Consider the following 17,305-nt stretch of genomic DNA (forward strand, 5'->3'; position numbering starts at 1 on the left):
GTAACTGTCTTTTTTTTTTTTTTTAATTATCTAACAGTAACCCCACTGGCTGACAGAGTGGTGGTGTTTGCACTACAAAGGGAATGAATCTTGCATGAAAGACTTGTCTAGAAAGATAATGGTCCAAGTGTGGGCTGCAGGAGTTATAAGGATGGAGGTAAAGAAGGAATCCTGCTGTTTCCAAGGACCTAAAAGCAGCCTAGAGGAGAGGAAAGGAGCAGGGTAGCTACAACTGTCTGTCTGCTTTGACATAATTTGAGATTTTCTTTTTCACAGCTGGAAGCTCAACTTGAGGATGCCACCGCAGAAGCATCAAAGGAACGCAAGCTTCGTGAACACAGTGAGATTTTCTCCAAGCAACTGGAAAATGAACTGGAAGCACTAAAGGTACCATTATTTAAAAAACGCAGGATATGGGGAAACAGATGCCCTTTTTACTACTGATACAAGACCAAGCCTCCAATAACATCACTTATCTACGTATGTACATTTGTGGCACTTCAGTATCTTTTAACTGAATCGGTCTTTCATAGAAACCTGACGCAGCCTCTTGTTGTTGATGTTAATCTCTTGGTTTTTGCCTGTCCATGTTAAATCCTAACTTTTTAATCAACACTAGAAAAATCTTTCTATGTCTTTTCCTGATAATTTTCACTCTCTTGCTTCTGCAGCTAAAGCAAGGAGGCCGTGCAGCAGGTGCCACGTTAGAACATCAGCAGGAGCTTTCCAAAATGAAGTCCGAGCTAGAAAAGAAAATCTTATTCTATGAAGAAGAGTTAGTCAGGCGAGAGGCATCCCATGTCTTGGAAGTAAAAAATATAAAAAAAGAGGTGCATGATTCAGAAAGCCATCAGCTAGCACTGCAGAAAGAGATCATGATGCTAAAAGATAAATTGGAAAAGGCAAAACGAGAGCGGTAAGGGTTTGTATGAAACACTTTGGAGAAATTCCCCCCCCCCCTTCTCTACTGTAGTGGGATTTTGGGCACTTAACTCCCCTAGCGCCTTTTGAAAATCCCAGCCATCTCCAGTGGTCTGTAAAGTTGTAAGTTCTCTCTTTTTTCTTCAGGCACAATGAGATGGAGGAGACTGTAGGAACAATAAAAGAGAAATATGAACGGGAAAGAACCATGTTCTTTGAAGATAACAAAAAGTTAACAACAGAAAATGAAAAGGTAATTCGTATAGCCATTGTTTTGGAACAAACTACAATTCCTCTTCTTGAAAACTAGCGTTCTGTTCTTCACTTAAATCTTGTTACCTTTTATATCACTCTGAGATTGTGATAATTCTCTATAAAACTCACTGACCACAGAAGAAATCATAAACGTGCTTTAAAAATGGGATTTTTTTCATTAGTATGGATAGGAGTAATTCCAACTATCACACATGTATGCTACAGACCTGGGCAAATCACTTTCTTCTTGTAGTATGTAGAGGCCACTCACACTTGTGGGATTGGTGCCTCCTGATGTTGAGCAGTGGAATTTTATGAAGAACTGTCCGCTGGGGATTTTCACCCCCTTCTTCCCCCATGAAGTACTCCAAGGGTATAGAAGAGGCTGATACCAACTACCCCCAAGCTTGGGTTGCACAGTGTCTTTGACACTCATCGTTTTTTCTATTCATTTCTCCAGTTCTCATTTCCTTTGTTTGAAGTGGCGTGTGAACCTGAGTACTACTAGACCTGAAAGTCACACTCATAGAGCCTGAGAAAAACGTTTTCCGAAGGTTACATGGATTTGGCAGAGCTTTTTAATATCCTCGAGTGGTCTTGTTTGTGTATATTCCACATGCATAATGAGTTTGAAAGTGACATAAATGGCAGATGAAAACAACTGATCACTTTTCATTTCAGCTTTGTTCCTTTGTGGATAAATTAACAGCACAAAACAGGCAGCTAGAAGATGAGCTCCAAGACCTGGCAGCAAAGAAGGAATCGGTTGCTCATTGGGAAGCTCAGATTGCAGAGATTATTCAGTGGTATGTACTATTCCAGATAGGCCCTTTTTAACATAACCACGTCTTTTTTGGATTTTGAAGATTAGTGGATGTGGTTGTTGATGATCTGTTTTGTCTTTTGTTTACCAGTAGATTAAGTAGCAGGATTTTTTCATTTTGCAGCAAATTCCTGCCATAGAATATTAAATGCGCAAGAAGACTATTTCAGTGTCAGTTCGTCAAAACTTAAAATGATTATTAAATCATGAAATCACGATCCTTGGTTTCCTCTAGAATTTTCGGACTAATTCACTCAGGGCGACTGCCAGAACTTACAGGGTTCAGGAGACTCAAAGCAGGAGACTACCTTGTAGCAGTTCAGTCTCCAGTGTCATCGTCTGCAGCCCCCAGAAGGCTCAGGGCCTCTTGTATTTCCTCCTTTGATTTTTAGTGTTCCCACCCTTGCCCAAACAAGCACTTGCAGTCAGAAAGACAGCCCCTCTCTCGCACACAATTTCTATTTATTAGTACCTTACTGGTTTGACAGGCTATGTGCAAGTGTTTCACGAATGTAAGAACACAGGCAGGCATGCGTGCACACATTCATAAAGGTGTGCTCACATTCTTCCTCCACCTGAGGTTCAGTGGTGATGGAGCCTAGACCTAGTGGAGCAGAGCTTCTCAGAGAGAAGAGTTTCTTGTCCCTGGAGTGACCTTTAAGCTTGAGAAGAATCTTTCAGCTAGTGAAGTAGGGAGGAAAGGGGCACCGAAGGCATGTTTCTGTGCTTTTCTGGGCACTGAGAGGGGGGGCCTGGGGGAGGCCCATAGAAATCAGCTTCTGTCTGCTCATGGAACAAGCAGACCAGGCTCCATGCACTAGTAGTGAAAAGCAGTATGGTTCCTGTTGAGTTCTAGAGCGAAAACTATCATGCAACACCTGGCAGCATCCAGGGATAGGTGAACCAGCTGGAGGGAAGTCCTAAAGGAGGCACAGCTAGGCTCCATCCTGGGCCTGGCAATTTCCCCTGTGTTCTGTCTCTGCTTGTGACCCTGTATTCAGTACAAATACTCTTCATATTTGGCAGCAAGATGACTTGTTTCATGGTGCATTAGCCTGAGAATCAAAGTTTTTTTTATATTTTCTCCAGCTTCTAAACAAGGTCTTGCTTAAGTAACTGCTTTATAATTGCACTCTAGGGTAAGTGATGAGAAGGACGCACGTGGATATCTTCAGGCTTTAGCTTCCAAGATGACAGAAGAATTAGAGTCATTGAGAATCTCTAGTCTGGGCTCAAGAACATTGGTAAGTCAACAGTAAGCATTCAGAAGGCTTTTTAGTTCTGGATGCCTAAAATGCTTAATACTTGGCTTCATTTACTTCCATGTTCATTTAGAAATCCTCTTATGTATCAAGAAAGGGTATAGTATGCAAATAGCCAGAAGTGTTTTCTAATAAACACTGTGTGCTTTGATTAGCCTGACTACTTTACCCCATTGTGTGTGAATCCCAGTTACACCACTGTGACAGTTCTTGCGATACCCAGGCCTATGAGTCACCTTGTTACCATCTTCTCTAGAGAGGGAGTTTTGTAGTAGTGCAGTGTCAGCTCCCTGACACTGCCAGCCTTTCAGCCACTCTCTCCTCTGTGCTTATGCCAACCCTTCCTTCCCCAGGCAGATTAACAATAGGTGCATCAAATCTCTTTGAAAGAATCACTCCCCTGTGATATGCAGCCCCTGACACCAACTACTCACAGAAATTCCAAATCCTCTGTACCCAAAGGTGCTGCGTACCCCAGTTTACCAGTTTTACCTTGAACCACACAGCACTTGTGACCACTTATGATAAAAGTTTATTCTTATTTAAATAAAATCAAGATTTAAGTAGAAACGAGAGTGATGGAAACAGATGGGTACAATATAAAACAAAATCATAAAACGTGAACTTGAGTTTGTACTAATGAATTTCCTATATAATAAAGTAGTTTTTTTTCCCACCAAAGTTCCATCTGTTGCAGAGCTGGCTGGTTTCTCAAGAACCAGCCTTCAAATTTTCATGAAAGAACCCTCATTCTGCCTGGGGTTTTCCTCAGTGAGTGGATAGTGCTCTTTGCTATTCTAGTAAACTGAAACCAGCCATTTGTTTCTGCTCACAGGCTGAGTGAACCCCTGCCTTGCTGTAGAGTGTCTTTTCTACCTTTAAATGGTTTTGGTGGTTTGTAGTGTCTGGTGTCTTCCCCATTGACTTTTCTGGGATGTGCAAAGGTAGACAATGAAACCCTGCATTACCTTGCCAGCTAACTGGGAGACGTGACAACTCCCTCTTGCTTGAATAGATCATCATTGAGACACATTACCTTGTGATGACTGATTTATCATAGAATCACAGGACTGGAAGGGACCTCGAGAGGTCATCTAGTTCAGTCCCTTGCGCTCATGGCAGGACTATGTATTATCTAGACAAGAGGTTCTCAAACTGGGGGGTGGAAGGGGTCGTGAGAAGCGTTAGACAAAAAACACTGCCCACATTTTACCCACAGCAATAAATAACTAGCAAAGCTGATTCCTCCAGACGTATCAGGTCTTCAGATGGGGTGGTGCATTTTGATGGATTTCTGTTAAGCTTGCCTGGCGTTATAAAGTTGTTGCCATCTGTATGTTAATCAATTTGCTATGACACGATGTGGACATCTAATTGTAAGCATTGACCGCAATCGCTTTTGCTCTTATTACAATGGATCGTTAGCTCGGTTTGAATCAATGACTGACTGTGTTTAATATTTCATGAGTTTCATGTTTTTTTTAATTGGTATATGTTCTTGTGTGCCAGGGGCATGTAAATTACTACTAGAAAGCAGTGGGGCACAATTAAATAAGTTTGAGAATTGCTGACCATCCCTGACAGATGTTTGTCTAACCTGCTCCGAAAAACCTGTAATGACACAGATTCCACAACCTCTCTAGACAATTTATTCCACTGCTTAACCACCCTGACAGTTAGTAAGTTTTTCCTAATATCTAGCCTAAACCTCCCTTACTGCAGTTTAAGCCCATTGATTCTTGTCGTATCCTCAGACACTTAAGGAAAACAATTTTTTTCCCTTCTCCTTGTAACAACCTTTTATGTAATTGAAAACTGTTATCATGTCCCTGCATAGTCTTCTGTTCTCCAGACTAAACAAACCCAATTTTCCATGTTCCCTCAGAGGTCATGTTTTCTAGACCTTCAACGATTTTTGTTGCTCTCCTATAGACTTTCTCCAGTTCGTCCACATCTTTCCTGAAATGTGGTGCCCAGAACTGGACACAATACTCATTGAGGCCTAATCAGCACAGAGTAGAGCAGAAGAATTACTTCCCATGTCTTGCTTTCAACACTCATTGTTCCTTTAATAACATACATCTGTACATTTCTCAGGCCTGGTCTACACTACGCTTTTAAACCGATTTTAGCAGCGTTAAACTGATTTAACGCCGTACCCGTCCACACGAGGCCCTTTATATCGATATAAAGGGCTCTTTAAATCGGTTTCTGTACTCCTCCCCAATCAGAGGAGAAGCGCTAAAATCGGTATTAGCATATCAGATTAGGGTTAGTGTGACCGCAAATCGATGGTATTGGCCTCCGGGCGGTATCCCACAGTGCTCCACCGTGACTGCTCTGGACAGCAATCTGAACTCGAATGCACTGGCCATGTAGACAGGAAAAGCCCCGCAAACTTTTGAATTTCATTTCCTGTTTGCCCAGCATGGAGCTCTGATCAGCACGGGTGGCGACGCAGTCCCAAATCCAAAAAGAGCTCCAGCATGGACTGTACGGGAGATACTGGATCTGATCGCTGTATGGGGAGACAAATCTGTTCTATCAGAGCTCCGTTACAGAAGACAAAATGCCAAAGCATTTGAAAAAAAATCTCCAGGCTATGATACAGAGTCCACAGCACAGTGCTGCGTGACATGCGTAACGGAAAGCCAAAGAATCAAATGGGTGCTCATGGAGGGAGGGAGGGGGTACCAAGGATTCCAGCTATCCCACAGTCCCTGCAGTCTCCAAAAATCATTTGCACTCTTGGCTGAGCTCCCAATACCTGTAAGGTCAAACACATTGTCCGGGGTGGTTCAGGGTCTATCTTGTCAATTTACCACCCCTTGGCCTCCGTGATAGAAAAGGGGAAAAAATTGTTTCTTGACTTTTTTATATGTCACCTGATGTATACTACATGCTGCTGGTAGACACGGTGCTGCAGCAGTAAACAGTAGCATCCTCTCTTCACCCCTCCCCGGTGGCAGACGGTACAGTGCAGAAGGACTGATAGCCATCCTCGTCATGAGCCCTTGAGTGCTCCTAGCTGGCCTCAGGTGAGGCCAGCTGGGGGTGCCTGGGTAAAAATAGGAATGATTCCCGGTAATTCCCAGTAGATGGTACAGAATGACTGGTAACCGTCCTCATCATAGCAACTGGGGGCTGAGCTCCATCAGCTCCCTCCCTTTCCTGTATAAAGAAAAGATTCTGTACTGCCTGGACTATCATAGCAGCGGGATGCAGGGCTCCTCTTCCCCACACCACTTAATGTCCTGCGTGGACTATGATAGCAGCTGAAGGCTGCCTCCCCCCCATTTTATCTCACTAACAAGTCATTGTTTCTTATTCCTGCATTCTTTATTACTTCATCACACAAATAGGGGGGGACACTGCCACGGTAGCCCAGGAAGGTTGGGGGAGGAGAGAAGCAATGGGTGGGGTTGTTGCAGGGGCACCCCTCGTGAATGGCATGCAGCTCATCATTTCTGCGGGATCTGACGTGGAGAGGCTGTGCTCTCTGGTTCTCTGGTATACTGGTTCTCTAGTACACTTGCCCCATATTCTAGGCAGGACTAACTCTATTTTTAGATACCATAAAGGAGGGATTGATTTGGGGAGTCATTCCCATTTTTGTCTTTGCGCCCCCCGCTGACCTCAGCCAGGCGCACCCATGACAGCAGCAGATGGTACAGAACGACAGATAACAGACATCTCATTGCCAATTTACAGTGGCACACAGACGGTACAGAACGACTGATGACCGTCTCTGCTATCATGCAAAGGCAAATGAATGCTGCTGTGTAGCGCTGCAGTACCGCATCTGTTAGCAACATCCAGCAGATATATGGTGACAGTAAAAAAACAAAAACAAAAAAAGCTGAACGGGATCCATGGTTGCTGTGCTATGGCGTCTCCCAGAGCAATCCAGGGAAAAAGGGCTCGAAATGATTGTCTGCCGTTGCTTTCCCGGAGGAAGGAATGAGTGATGACATTTACCCAGAACCACCCGCGACAATGATTTTTGCCCCATCAGGCACTGGGTTGTCAACCCAGAATTCCAAGGGGCGGGGGAGACTGCGGGAACTATGGGATAGCTACGGAATAGCTATCCACAGTGCGATGCTCCAGAAATCGACGCTAGCCTCGGACCATGGACACACACCGCCGAATTAATGTGCTTAGTGTGGCCACGTGTACTCGACTTTATACAGTCTGTTTTATAAAACCAGTTTATGTAAAATCGGAATAATCCCGTAGTGTAGACATACCCTCAGGGATTGAGTCATGACAAATTATGAGCTTTCTGTAGATACCTTACATGTTGTTGTTTATGGATAATTAAGACACGTTTGTTGTAGTGAGTTTGTCAGGTCTGAGGTGAGAACTGATTGCGAAGAACAGGACACCTTTGCCCAGGGGTCTCTGTGTCTCACAATCCGAATTTGATAAAATCCTGTATTTTGCTTGTTGCTAATATCTGCCGTTAATTGCAAACTATGCCTTAAAACAAGATTAAAGGGAAGAGTCAATAAAATAAACACTTCCAAAAGAAATAAAAGGGAATAATTTTAATGCACCATACTACAAAAGGTTTAGACTTATAAATGAATAGCAGCTATTTGCCCTGACAATAGTAGTAATAAAATTACAAGGGTTTCATTCTTCATGCTGTGTGGCATAAGATCAACATCTGGGATCAGGAAGAAAGTTTTCCTTATGGGAAAATGTTAAGCAGCTAGTTATATAAATTTATATAACTAAAGTTTGCCTAGCGATCTTAAAGAAAGGAGTCCCTGCCTAGGAAAGCTTACAGTCCTAAAGGCAAAATTCTCTCTTGTCCTTAGCACCTGGTAAGTCCAAGAATGGGGAAGGAAAGCATCTTCATGGGGCCTCTACTCGCCCAACACACCAGCCAGCACACGGGAAAAGTTACCTGCTACTGGTTTATACTGGTGACCATAGGCGTAGTTTGACTTCTGTATTTGGAGGGGCAATGCCCTCATGCTCCCCAGTCTCCGCCCATGCTCGTAATGGATTACATCCCCTTTTCCTCCCCGCTTCAGAGTAAGTGGGAAGCAAGAGAGCAAATTGTGGCTTGTAATTTTCTTCCTGATCTACTTCTGAGGCAGCACAGCTGTGCACCAGCCCTCTCTTGCTTGGGGTAGAGAGGTGAAGTGCAAACTAACCCTAAGTGAAGATAAGCACAAGAGGAGGAAATGGCAAATTTATGGCAGACAATGACCATTTGCTTTTTGCCTACTGTCAAAACATAAAAAGCGGATGACATACTATAACAAGGCTGGTTTCATAGACTTTAGCAAATTTGCTCTAAATTAATAATCATGTTTTTGGAGCAGACTTCAGGTATATATGGAAATGAAATCAGGCCTTGCCTTTCAAATTGTGGTTCTTGGCCTACTGAGATTCTTTGGAGCACTTTCAGCTCTCCCCAGGTCACCAGTATGTTAAAATAGTGTTGCTTTCATTCGCTGCTAAACTTCATTAGAGAGCAAAAAAAATATTTTTAATATTCTGTTTCAGTGTAAGAAATTGCTGCAGTTGCCATGGTAATGTTATACGGTTTTATGATCTTGAGTGGGTGGATAGGTGTCCATGAGACCATCTCTATTAAGATACAGTCCACATTATGAAAATGTTTGAGAACCTCTATAATAAAAAAAACTTGAAAAATTATCTATCTTAGAAAATCAAAAACCATTTTCTGGTAATAAAATGCAGAGGAACTAATCCATATCTTAAATTAGTATGTAATGTACAACAAGATTAAAAAATACATATACACCTCTACCCTGATATAATGCAGTCCTCGGGAGCCAAAAAATCTTACTCCTTTATAGGTGAAACCGTGTTATATCAAACTTGCTTTGATCTGCCAAAGTGCGCAAACCCCCCACCCCCACCGGAACACTGATTTACCACGTTATATCCAAATTCATGTTATATCAGGTCACATTATATTAGGGTAGAGGTGTATTGTCTTTAGGTTTCTCAAAGAGACGCTAACAACTTAAAAGCCTTTTGCTGTAAACAAATAGAAATTTGTACCTATGTCAGTAATAACACAACCTTGATTGACTGTGAATGTTCTAAAACTCCAATTTCACTGTACTTTTTTACTTTTCTCTCAGCCTGGACAATGAAAATAAGTGAAGTCACTTTCACTTTTGTTCAGTCATTTTCATTTTCAAGTTTTTAGTGTTGCAGGGTTTGAGTTTCAGTCACTGCAGATGAACCGTTAATTGGTTTAAAACTACTGACTGAACACTTTCATTGGTCATGGCTTTTTATAAAAGCCTGTTTTATAAAATTTAAATATTGGGCCAGTTTTGACAGTGTTCATTTAAACTCTTTCATCATAACAGTGAAAGTGTTAGTATGTGATTTTAAAGTAAGATATCTGGGGGGATCAGACGTTCTGTGTTCTCTTTGTGTTTGTGAACAAAGGAGGAAAATTACTTTAGAGAGTTGATGTTAATGTACAATAACTTACTCCAATAGGATCCACTTTGGAAACTGCGACGTAGTCAAAAGCTGGATATGTCAGCAAGGCTGGAACTGCAGTCTGCTCTGGATGCAGAAATACGTGCCAAACAGCTAATTCAAGAAGAGTTACGAAAGATTAAAGATGCAAATGTATCCTTTGAGAGGTAATAAATTACTGAAGCCTGCAGTCTTGTTCATCTGATCTTGCTAACATGCCGAGTTACCCTTAATGTGCCACTCTTAGCTGCCTGTTCAAATAACAAACCCTTTTTAATTTACCCTTCTTTATGCCAAGAATCTTACACCCTGACAGAAAATGATGTGGTCTATTACAGGTTTCTTTCCCAGCTTCGTTTAAAAATTCTAAAGATTTCTTGAAGTAATTTTTAAGATAAAGCATCATGCCCAGATGAGTGCATTGATTGTAATGTGTGGGTCTTTGCCATGCAGGAGAAATGGGTTCTAGGAGTAGCATCAGAAATCCCTTTTCTTAGAGCAGTTGGAGAGGCGGTGGTATGGGGGAGGGAAGACCATCCTAGCCAGAGATTATCATCAGTTAGCTACCACCTGCAACATCACAGGGAGAGATGCAAATAACCTAAAGAACTCTAAATCTAACATGGTAGTGAAATTGTAATTCACAGGAATGGTGGGCTGGGGGAAATGATCTGCCTTAAAAAGAAGGTAGATGTTGCCAAAGCTAAGAGGCAAAAGGGGGTCTACTGCCATTAGAGACAAGAATATGAAATTATGCAGTAAATTTCTTGCATTTCAAATACTTCATGGTTTTCATGTTCTAGTAAGCTGAAGGCATCTGAAGCAAAAAATCAGGAACTGTTGGAAGAAATTGCTGGATTGAAGAAAAAGCTGGAAGAAAAATACAGAACAGATACAGGTAACTAAAGCTAGTATTAGAATTAATTTTGAGCTTATTATCTGTATTGTTTTCTTTGAGCTAAATCAGCTGATTATTTTCTTTCAGGTCTCAAACTTCCAGACTTTCAAGATTCAATTTTTGAATATTTCAACACTTCCCCTCTTGCACGCGATCTGACTTTTAGAGTGAGTTTTTACATCAAGTGACTACAAAAATGTGTCATGGGGATTTTGAATTAAAGTTTATTCATGTGAAATATGCAGTAAATTAGGTTCTGACAAATGACTATGAAATATGCAAGATAAATTAAAAGTATGTAACAAGTGCACATTGCCCCTATAATAGATGTCATGTAGCTAGGCATTAGTAGAGAAAACAATAACTTTTGGAAATAATTGCAAAACCCCACTTTAAGGTAATCAAAAGAACCAGGATATGAAAATGTCTGAGAACTTCTACTGGATAAATAACACATTCAGTTTTTCAGAACAAGCTTCACATTAAAGTCAAACTAAAGGAAAGCACGTATAGCTGCTGGTTACACGGTTGCATCTGCTGACGAACCCGACTGATTAAATGCATTGATGAGCTCCAAAGGGAGACCCATCTAGTATGTGAGATTGTTGCCTCTAGGGTTGGGCTTCAATGTGGAGGTTAGAGTAGATGAAACTGGAAAGAGCTTCAGAGATATAGAAGACCCAGCCTGTTGGTCTAAGCCAAATAAGACTTTTTCAAGATTTTTGTTGGACTGTAGCTCAGCTTTGTCATGACGCACCCTCTGATTTTCTTTAGAAAGTTAATCATACAAAGTGTGGCTTTAGTGCGTAAAGTTTGTACATCCCCTGAGGAAACAGCTGTTAATTACTGCAGTGAATCACATTTCCTTACTTTATGAACTCTTGATCCTTAATATGTTTCTGGACATGTTTTGTACAACATTTAAAACAGAGTTAAAAATGAAAATCATAAGTCTGATTGTGTAAAATAGAGGAGTGCAGTTATACTTGTTGGGATTAAATCCTGGTCTACCTAGATAAATATTTGTATCTAGATGATGTTATCATATGATTACAGTGCTTTCTATATATTTCTCACATTGTTGCTGTTGCCAGGAAGACATGCTGTGAGATGTGCAATACATAAACCTTGAATGTGTGTGCTATTTCCTATTATAGTCTCTGTGTGCTAGTTTATTTACTATTAACACAGCAGGTCATTCTGTATACTATTCCACTTCCACTCCCCAGACATTCCTTTAAAAAAAGAATAGATGAAAAGCATATGAAACATGCTGCTGCCAGGGTGTGAGTTCTTAGGTCTACTGACCTTGATAGTTCCTCATTTAAAGCAAATTGACATTACTTAGTAAATGAGATTTTAAAGCACTTTGTATGAATAAAGGTTGAATCATTGTTTTTGTAACTGAAATCAAATATATTACAAAGTTTAGGGTTTAAAAAATCAAATGCATAATAAACCAAAAGGTCATGTCATATATCCTGCCCTAAATAAATAAGTGCTAAGGAAAGTTGAGTGTCTTTTTCTAATGAATTACAGTTAGAAGTCTGAATATTTTGATTAACAAAATTTCCATTAACTTTTTGAAAGTACACTTTTACTGCCCCCTGATCTTCCTGTTTTTTTTGGTTTGTGTAAATATCAGTTTGCTGCATAAACATACATTTAATTAGCCTGCTAATAATCCCTCTGAAGTTTCTTACGGGTGATAAGTGATCATTTTTATCCCTCATATCTGTTACAACAAAGGATTCTCTTTCTTCCTCGTCTACGTCTTCTCTGCTAGCCTTTTGGGAAGAAGTAAGTTCTTGCTGATACATTTGTCTCCTAATTTATGACCTATTTGTAAAACTGGCATCCTAAAACTAGTGGATTTTTTTTCTTCCTTAATAACTTTTTACTACAAATTAACCCACTAAATAGAAATAGTTGGTTTGGTTTTTTTTAAACCTCCGTGCAGGCTGACAATTTAAGATACTTTGACAATACAATCTTGGCTGAAGATTAATCTTATTTACCATGGTAACATACTTTGTTTTACACAAGGATACAATTTCATGTTTATTTTATATTCCTCAGTCTAGCACTACCAATCAGCATATAACAAAATGTCAATACATATCTAGTGTAATTGTGAGTTATCTTCCAATCTAAAGTAGCTGAAGAGTGAGTATGACTCTTACTCAACAGCCTTTACTACTAATTACATTATATTTTATAAAGTTTAATCTGATGTTTGCTAATCATAATCTTCCCAATGTCCACAGAATTCAATAATATAATATCCTAATTCCCCCACCCCCCCAGCTGTTTTAACTCTAGAATTATAGCACACTACCCCTTGTGCTGGCAATTAGTAGTAGTTATTGTAAATATGTGTTTAATAGAGGATGTGTGATGGTATTAGTTTCTAGTATTAGTGAAATGTGTTGTAATTATTATTAGAATTCCAAATGGTAACAAAATTCTATCTATAAAATTCTTGAAATATTTTTTTAAATACTAAAAATAAATTGTATGAAGTCACTTTAAGAACCTTATGCTTGGATCATTGGCTGCTCTGCATTGTAAAAATTCTACTGTAGTAAATATTTCATGGTTTGTTGTCCAAGAAGCCTGGCTTCCTCTCATAGCAGCATACAAGGTTGTAGGAGCAACATTCAAAGATGTGATTGGTGGAGTCCAAGTATGTTGTGACGGGTCCTCTTTGGATTTCAGGGAGAAGGAGGCTAATGTTTATGGCTATTATGCCACCTACCATTTGGGAATTTTTAAAATGATACTTCCATTTCTACAATTTTGCTGTCATTTAGTGGGTCTGGGGTTTTTTTGTTTGTTTTTTGAAATAGACATTACATAGCATTTATAGACATTAGCAGTGCTCTTAATGTTGTGCTTCACAAACTATTTTTTTGCTCTGAGTTGTTAATTGTAACCATTCTAGGATTTATTTTGTGCTGATGCAAGAAGACTACTTCAGATCTATAGTATTAATCTAATTTGTTCGCTAACATTTTTTGCAGACAAGTTCTATTAGTGAGCAGGAAACACAAGGTCCCAAACCAGAAGTCTCACCATCCACTTCTGTTATGACTACAGAACCGCAGCAAGAAGTAAGGCAGCTGGTATTTTATTATTCAGAGTAATTCACTTACATCTTTAAGCACATCTGGTTTATTATAAATGTGTATCACAGACATTACTCACCATGAAGAGGCTTACTCCAAGCTTGAGTGTTTGCTTATTTGCAGACCATGTGTCATTGTTATAAGCACACATGCTTTGAGAACAGTTGCAGGTGGAACCTTTCCCCAGTCTCTACGTATGTTGATGTACTCCATTTTCATACCCATTTTTGTACTGCTGCCTGTTTGTTATTATGCAGGCTTTCCTATGAGTGCTTTAAGATGTAATTCATTCACAGTAAATCAGGAATGGCTATACGTTCTAAAATTTAAACACTTATTAAAAATTTGTGGTGATCAGTAACACCCTAATTGTAAAACAAATGATTGAAGCCTCATTTTGCTCAACTGCAGTTCTTTGTGATTCAGGAATCAATACGGCTTCAGAGGATGCCTGCTGTTCCCTCCCCTACCATTCAGTCCATTTCTCTAGCTGTACCAAAGGTAGGGGGACCTTGTTCACCGTATTTGTAAGAGCTAAAGAAAAGACATGCTTTATATAAATTAGCCATCCATGTGTTTGGGGTTGTCCTGTCTGGGTTTTTTATTTGCTGTTTATTTGTAAGCCTGTTTTTTAATTCATATTCATACGTAACTATTCTTTAAGTTTTTAGTTTTGTCAGAGATGAGAGAAAATTATTTCGGATTAGTTAGTAGATTTGGGTTTTTTATTTGTACTAGAAATACCTGTCTGGTTCTGCTGTTCACATGGGTGTGTCTTTCTTAAATTGGAAATAAAAGAATATGCAACATGACTTTGAGAGAAAGTTCTATCATGCAGGACTTCTGACAAGTTGCAGTTAGTTACAAGAAAGCAGTATTTTATAATTCCCTCCTGCTAATAACATAAAGAAAAGATAAACATATTTTCTGGAGATTGGAGTTGATTGGTCCACCTTATCATGTAGCTTTATTTTATCCTGAATTTATCTTTCAGCCTAAAGCTCACCAACTCAATATCAAGTCCTTTTCAAGCCCTACTCAGTGCAGTCACTGCACATCTCTCATGGTGGGATTAGTTCGACAAGGCTATGCCTGTGATGGTGAGTCAGTTAAATCGTTCTGAATGTTCAGTCACCTAACCTAAAAATCATTCCCAACTTACGCGAAGTTCGACTTGCGCAAGGCGTTCCGGAACAGAGCGCTTGCGTAAGTCAGGGAGCTTCTGTATGTATGTTTTGCAGGCAATTTCAACTGAATTCATTGGTCTCCTGATTCCAAGAGTAGAAAATGTGCATCACCTATTAAGATGAATTCATTTTCATAACGTGATTTCATTATAGATTTTTTTTTTTTATTCTCAGTTTGTTCATTCGCATGCCATGTTTCCTGCAAGGATAGTGCGCCTCAGGTCTGTCCTATACCGCCTGAGCAAGCCAAAAGGCCTCTCGGAGTAGATGTGCAAAGAGGGATAGGAATGGCGTACAAAGGTTATGTTAAGGTAAGAATCTTTTGACCTTGCACATGAGTGATATTTTTCTTCAGTATAACTGCAAACTTAAATTGCAGATGCTGTTTGGTCTTGTATTGTAACTATGTTTAACTCCATCCCCAGATTGTGCTAACACCCTGGGATTGTGTGCAATTCACACTAATGCCCTTAATGCTAATCCTTGAGAAACAGGTGGCTTTACTTGGCGGACTAGAAGTTGGCTGCTGAAATTGCCGCAAACATAAAAAAGAAAAACCTTCTTTGAGGGAAAAAAGAATTCTTGCTATGGTAGAGAGAAATGTAGGATGAAAAGTAATCTCGATCACCAATTTGGCATCTGTGGAATCTCTGAAAAGACATGTCCTGGGCTTACTACTTGAAAAGTTGAAAGTATTTATTAAACCTGGACAGAGAATGGGGGAATTTCATAAAGAAATGTTCTGCTATTTTTGAAATTTCATGTACGGTGACACTTTTCCACCAATGTTAAACATAACCAAAATTTGGTGTTCAGGTTCTCTTGACTCAAATGTGTGTCGCCATGCCTTTCTAAATTTCCTCTCCTTATGTCTATATAACCATTTCTACATATAATGAACGAGCCATTATTTACATGCAGGTTCCAAAGCCTACAGGAGTTAAGAAGGGGTGGCAGAGGGCCTATGCAGTTGTCTGTGACTGCAAACTATTTCTATATGATGTGCCTGAAGGAAAATCCACCCAGCCTGGAGTTGTTGCAAGTCAGGTGTTGGATCTCAGGTTTGTGTTGCTATGGTAGTTAGAAAACTTTCATTATTTTTCCCTACATCAAGTGCCTCTGTAAGGAGTACATAAGAGCTCTGTTCTGAAATGATTTATGCCTCCTATACATGGATTTAAGGTTAATTTAAGCAGTAAGAAGTAGTGTGACACTTCATTTTCTTAGAAATCACATAATGTTAGTGTGATCTCCTAGAGTTTGATGTGCGTCTTGGGGAAACTAGTCAAGATAAAGTAGGGCACAGGGGATGTGCAGGCTGTGAACAGGGAAAGAGCTATCCCAACCAAGCAAATCATAGGTAACACATAGATAGCAATTTCAGGAACCTTGGAAAAACTGAGTACATTAAAGCAGTTCTCCAGGAAGCTTTGAGCTTGCGAATTTAGACTGTAGATTACCCCAGCACTCCCTGACTTTATTGGTTACAGAGGTCATGTTTTTACATTTAACTGTTTTCTTTTAAGCACAGGAGACTTTTTCCTACAACAAGCCGGTTGTTTCTCTCCATTTTTTACCCAATAAACTAATATAAAATTTCTCTTGGTTAAGTAGCACATCCTGTAGTGTTAAACACCTTTATGCCTTTTAGTGTAGAATCTGCTTACACAACTACCTTGATGAACGATCCCCTCCAATAAGGCCTACTGCCATAGGATGACAGATACTCAGGCTGCGTCTTCATGACCGGCCATATCGGCGGGTAGCAATCGATTTCTGGGGGATCAATATATCACATCTCATCTAGACGCGATATGTTGATCCCCGAACGAGCTCCTGTCGACTCCGGAACTCCACCACTGCGAATGGCAGTAATGGAGTCGACATGGGGAGCCACAGACATCAATCCCGCGCTGTGAGGGCGGTAGGTAATTCGATCTAAGATACACAACTTCAGCTACGTGATCTTAGATCAATTTCCTCCCCCAGTGTAGACCAGCCGTCAGCTCTTTCCTTTCAGTAATTCTGTTTGAGAGTTGACACTGATGATCTCCTGGGCTTGTGACAATCCATAGCGTTCAAAAGTAGAAATGTGAGGCACTGCAAATAACATTCACATTAGTAGATTGCCTGAGGCAGTTCAGCCAGACATTACTCCTAGCAGCCTTGTGCTTTATCCATTGGTGAAGAGTTGCCTCTTTGAGCTTATCTACACTGAAATTTTTAGTTGTGTTTTAACACAGGTTGAGCAATACAGTTGTAAGTTAGCGTGTGGACAGGACACTAAGGTTTGTTCCTGGTTATGTTTAACTGTGGTAGGAGCAAATAATGGTGTCTGCTTACATTTA

General features: G+C 40.1%; 1 protein-coding gene across 4 annotated transcripts in view; it reads left to right on the top strand.

Annotated features, from left to right (window-relative positions):
• Nucleotides 1–17,305, top strand: part of CDC42BPB (CDC42 binding protein kinase beta) — a 127,395-nt gene that overhangs the window by 89,475 nt on the left and 20,615 nt on the right. For 2 of the 4 annotated variants that reach the window (XR_003999904.1, XM_030558692.1), the window contains exons 14-27: nt 277–387; nt 672–916; nt 1,069–1,174; nt 1,858–1,982; nt 3,138–3,243; nt 9,763–9,911; nt 10,548–10,642; nt 10,730–10,809; nt 12,392–12,442; nt 13,666–13,755; nt 14,197–14,271; nt 14,765–14,870; nt 15,132–15,268; nt 15,879–16,018. Coding sequence is in view for 3 of the 4 variants with exons in the window: in XM_030558692.1 (XP_030414552.1) it covers nt 277–387; nt 672–916; nt 1,069–1,174; nt 1,858–1,982; nt 3,138–3,243; nt 9,763–9,911; nt 10,548–10,642; nt 10,730–10,809; nt 12,392–12,442; nt 13,666–13,755; nt 14,197–14,271; nt 14,765–14,870; nt 15,132–15,268; nt 15,879–16,018 (1,616 nt within the window). In the remaining variant the exon portion in view is untranslated. The remainder of the gene's footprint in view (nt 1–276; nt 388–671; nt 917–1,068; nt 1,175–1,857; nt 1,983–3,137; nt 3,244–9,762; nt 9,912–10,547; nt 10,643–10,729; nt 10,810–12,391; nt 12,443–13,665; nt 13,756–14,196; nt 14,272–14,764; nt 14,871–15,131; nt 15,269–15,878; nt 16,019–17,305) is intronic. The other 2 variants (XM_030558694.1, XM_030558693.1) reach the window with 2 other exon arrangements.

The sequence above is a fragment of the Gopherus evgoodei genome, chromosome 4, assembly GCF_007399415.2.
Source record: "Gopherus evgoodei ecotype Sinaloan lineage chromosome 4, rGopEvg1_v1.p, whole genome shotgun sequence".
NCBI classification, from domain to species: Eukaryota; Metazoa; Chordata; order Testudines; family Testudinidae; genus Gopherus; species Gopherus evgoodei.